The 3788-nt window shown below is 45.6% G+C and overlaps 1 protein-coding gene across 1 annotated transcript in view; it reads right to left on the minus strand.

The window, feature by feature from the left end:
* Positions 1-3788, minus strand: part of STX8 (syntaxin 8) — a 406185-nt gene that overhangs the window by 364040 nt on the left and 38357 nt on the right. The window contains exon 4 of the mRNA XM_011973154.1: positions 1401-1511. Within this exon, the coding sequence (XP_011828544.1) occupies positions 1401-1511 (111 nt within the window). The remainder of the gene's footprint in view (positions 1-1400; positions 1512-3788) is intronic.

A 3788-nucleotide genomic window follows, 5' to 3' on the forward strand; every position in this document is an offset into this window, starting at 1 on the left:
GTCTCAAACTCCTGAGCTCAGACAATCCACCCCCCTCGGCGTCCCAAAGTGCTAGGCTTACAGGCGTGAGCCACTGCGCCCAGACGCCAGTAATCTTTCCACCTTGGATTCCTTTGCTCACCACTGCGCCCAGACGCCAGTAATCTTTCCACCTTGGATTCCTTTGCTCACCTGTTCTCTTTGACCAACCTGGAACACCACCTTCATCCACATACTTCACCCCTGTACCCTGGGACTGAATATGCCAAGGAAATATGGGGAATCACAGTAGATTGGCCCGCCACAGGCTTCTGTCTTCATTTAAACCCTGCCCAGGAGACTGCCAAGAGTATCACCCTCCCCTCACCAACTCCTTAGGTTCCTTTCTTCACAGAAGCAACTTAACATCCCAGCTACCTTTCCGTATTTCACAGTTTCTTCACGGAACCTTGGAAACTGCTCCTGAGAAGACTGGGATCCACGGGAAAATCAGTTTCATTTTCTTCAGCTTGTTCTAGGCAGTGGTTTGCAATCCGGGTTGTATATTAGAATCACCTGAGACCTCCCTGACCCCTGACCCTCCACCCCAATCCCACTCGGGTTCACTTGTCTGAGGTGGAGTCTGATAATGCATGGCTAGGGTCCAAAACCACTGCCCTTGGGAAGCTATACTATTGCTAACTGGGAACTAACTAGAAATAAGCTCCTCTCCACGATACATACATCGTCCCTAGCGTGGAAGACGAAGAGAGGCGGCTTTCCACTCAAGCTCATTGCCTTCTGTGATGGTTCCCATGATGAAGCTCAGGAAGTTCTGGAAACAGGGGGAGGCCAATTTTAAAGATGTAGCAATTTACGGTTCATCAGCCTCAGCCTTGGAAAGCCGGACCCGTCCACGGGGTCTTCCAGCAGAGCCGGGCTCAGAGCAGCTGTCGGCTCTTTGAAGTGTGAATCACTCACTGGCGAAGAACGGGGAGGAGGGTCCAACTCCTCTACCTCTGTGGGTGCGGGACCAGTCTTATTAGGACTCATTTTTTCAATATGCCAATTTAAAAACAAAAAAACAAAAAAACAAAACACTCCTTTGCCCACACAGAGAAGTACTGACTTCGGGAGTTTAGAAGGCAGTTAACAAAGCAGAAAATTCAACCAAAGAATGCCAAAGAAATGTTCTGATTTCACCCACAGTCTCCCTTAGTATGTTCCACCCAAGATGGGATTCAGCTGAACATACCTGGTTTCCTAAACCTAGAAAATTAACGAAAACTAAATTGAGTAGAATATTATAGTCCAACATCATAAATGAATAGAATAGATTTTGATTGATTTAATGCCTAAAGTAAGCCATTCAGAAAACAGCTGTAATATTTGCAAAGAAGTCTTCGCCCACCAAGTAATCCCTGTAAATGAAAACATCCTACCTGATTAGATCTGGTTCGGCACCCTCATTCTTAAAGGATGCCAGAAGTAGTCTCTCTCGAGTTACAAGATCATCCAAGAGGTTCTGTCTTCGGTCCCCTTCAAGCTGTGTTCTGCAGACATCTTGTTAAGGTCCAATGGTGAATAAATGACCTCGTTTTAACTATTACATTATTAAGTTAGCTCTTCAAGTCAGTTGTGGCTTTTACAGACTGTACTCACTACTACCCAGAGGGGATGCTCACCACTCCTGTGCTTTTCCTACTCTGACCTTCACCTTCATCAGGTCATCAGGTAAAGGACCTTGGCAGGACCGTCACAGAGGGACTTACAAACACTGATATGGATCATGACACAAGTTCTTTCACTGAGAAATATACCAGGTAAATATTACTTTGCTCCCCATGACCAAACTTATTTATTTATTTTTGAGACAGAGTCTCGCTCTGTCACCCAGGCTGGAATGCAATGATGCGATCTCGGCCCACTGCAACCTCTGCCTCCCGGGTTCAAGCAGTTCTCCTGCCTCAGCCTCCCGAACAGCTGGGCTTACAGACATGCAACACCACACCCAGCTAAGTTTTGTATTTTGTATTTTTATTTGAGACAGGGTTTTGCCGTGTTGGCCAGCCTGGTCTTGAACTCATGACCTCAGGTGATCTGCCTGCCTTGGCCTCCCCAAGTGCTGGGATTACAGGCGTGAGCCACCATGCCCAGTCCCAGTGACCAAATTTAAATGACTTTTCCTGCCAGTGGTGCAACCTGGCTCAGTGATTCCTTAGGTTTTGAGTTATACGTGTCTCTTATACACATCTAGATGTGTATAAGAGACAGGTCTAAGGTCAATGACTTGGAAGCCCAGATGACTGAGGGACTAGAAAGCTACAGAACTGGGTCCTTCTAACACCTCATCCAGCTCTTTTTATGGTGCAGTGGTTACGAGTTCAGAGCTAAAAATCTAAGTTCTGTGACTGACTAGCTTTAGAATCTTGAACCCTCCGAGCCTCAGTTTCTCTTCTGCAAAATGGGATATTATAAAGAGCTCCTGAGCAAAAGCACATAAAGAGCTTAGCATAGTGCCTACCATATAAAAAACAAATAGCAGACACATGCTATAGGTCTCATGACTAGTACATCATGACATAGAGCAGTCATTCTAACCCTGCCATCTACTAAATCCACCCAGCAGTCTCCCTAGCCTTACTGCTGCCCAGGTCTCACTCAAGACTATGAATCAAACTCCGCAAGTATATGGTCTAGACATTTGTATTTCTTTTTTTTTTTTTTTTTTTTCCATTCTCTCTTGGGGTATTGGGATGCAAACTGCCACGATTAAGAATAAATGACACAGGTCGGGTGCAGTGACTCATGCCTATAATCCCAGAATTTTGGGAGACTGAGGCGGGCAGACCACCTGAGGTCAGATATTCAAGACCAGCCTGGCCAACATGGTAAAATCTCATCTCTAGCAAAAATACAAAATTAGCCAGGCGTGGTGGCGTGCGCCTGTGATCCCAGCTACTTGGGAAGCTGAGGCAGGAGAATCACTTGAACTCGGGAGGCCGACGTTGCAGTCAGCTGAAATTGTGCCACTGCACTCCAGCCTGGGTGGTAGAGAGAAACTCTGTCTCAAAAAAAAAAAAAAAAAAAAGGAATGATACAAAGCAATATTTCTCAAATGATAATGTGCATTCAAATCACTTGATGATCTTGTTAAAATGCAAGTTTTAATTCCGTACTTTGGGACTGGGGTTGGAAATTCTGAGTTTGCAACACGCTGCCAGGTAATGCTGACGCTGCTTATCAGCCGGTTACAGTTCAAAGGACACAGAGATGATTAGAGAAGAAAGGTGACAAAGGCAGGCAAGTTGGGTCCAAAAACAGAAAACAGAAGGACCTGGTGGGAGGACTTCAGAGGTCCTTGGCCTAAATTCCTAGGTTGGCTCCTTCAGCATCATTAATGACAAGCAAAGAGCAGAGTCCACGCTCTTTTCAAATGGGAACTATTTATCACGACTGCCTCATCACTACCGAGCAGAACAGTCTGAATATTTTGCCCCCTTCTGACCATCATGTCTCTACATGACCCCTATTACTCCATGAAACAAGCTTCCCGTCCTAACTATGCCCTTATTAATATCTTGACTAAAAAGACTCTGTCTTCAGTGTAAAGCCCCTTCTGAAAGATAGTTCTTTTTTTTTTTTTTTTTGAGACAGAGTCTCGCTCTGTCCCAGGCTGGAGTGCAGTGGCACAATCTTGGCTCAGTGCAACCTCCACCTCCCAGGTTCAAGCAATTCTCCTGCCTCAGCCTCCTGAGTAGCTCGGACTACAGGTGGCCGCCACCGCGCCCGGCTTTTTTTTTTTTTTTTTTTTGTATTTTAGTAGAGAC

Source organism: Mandrillus leucophaeus, unplaced genomic scaffold (assembly GCF_000951045.1).
Source record: "Mandrillus leucophaeus isolate KB7577 unplaced genomic scaffold, Mleu.le_1.0 Scaffold135, whole genome shotgun sequence".
Classification (NCBI taxonomy): domain Eukaryota; kingdom Metazoa; phylum Chordata; class Mammalia; order Primates; family Cercopithecidae; genus Mandrillus; species Mandrillus leucophaeus.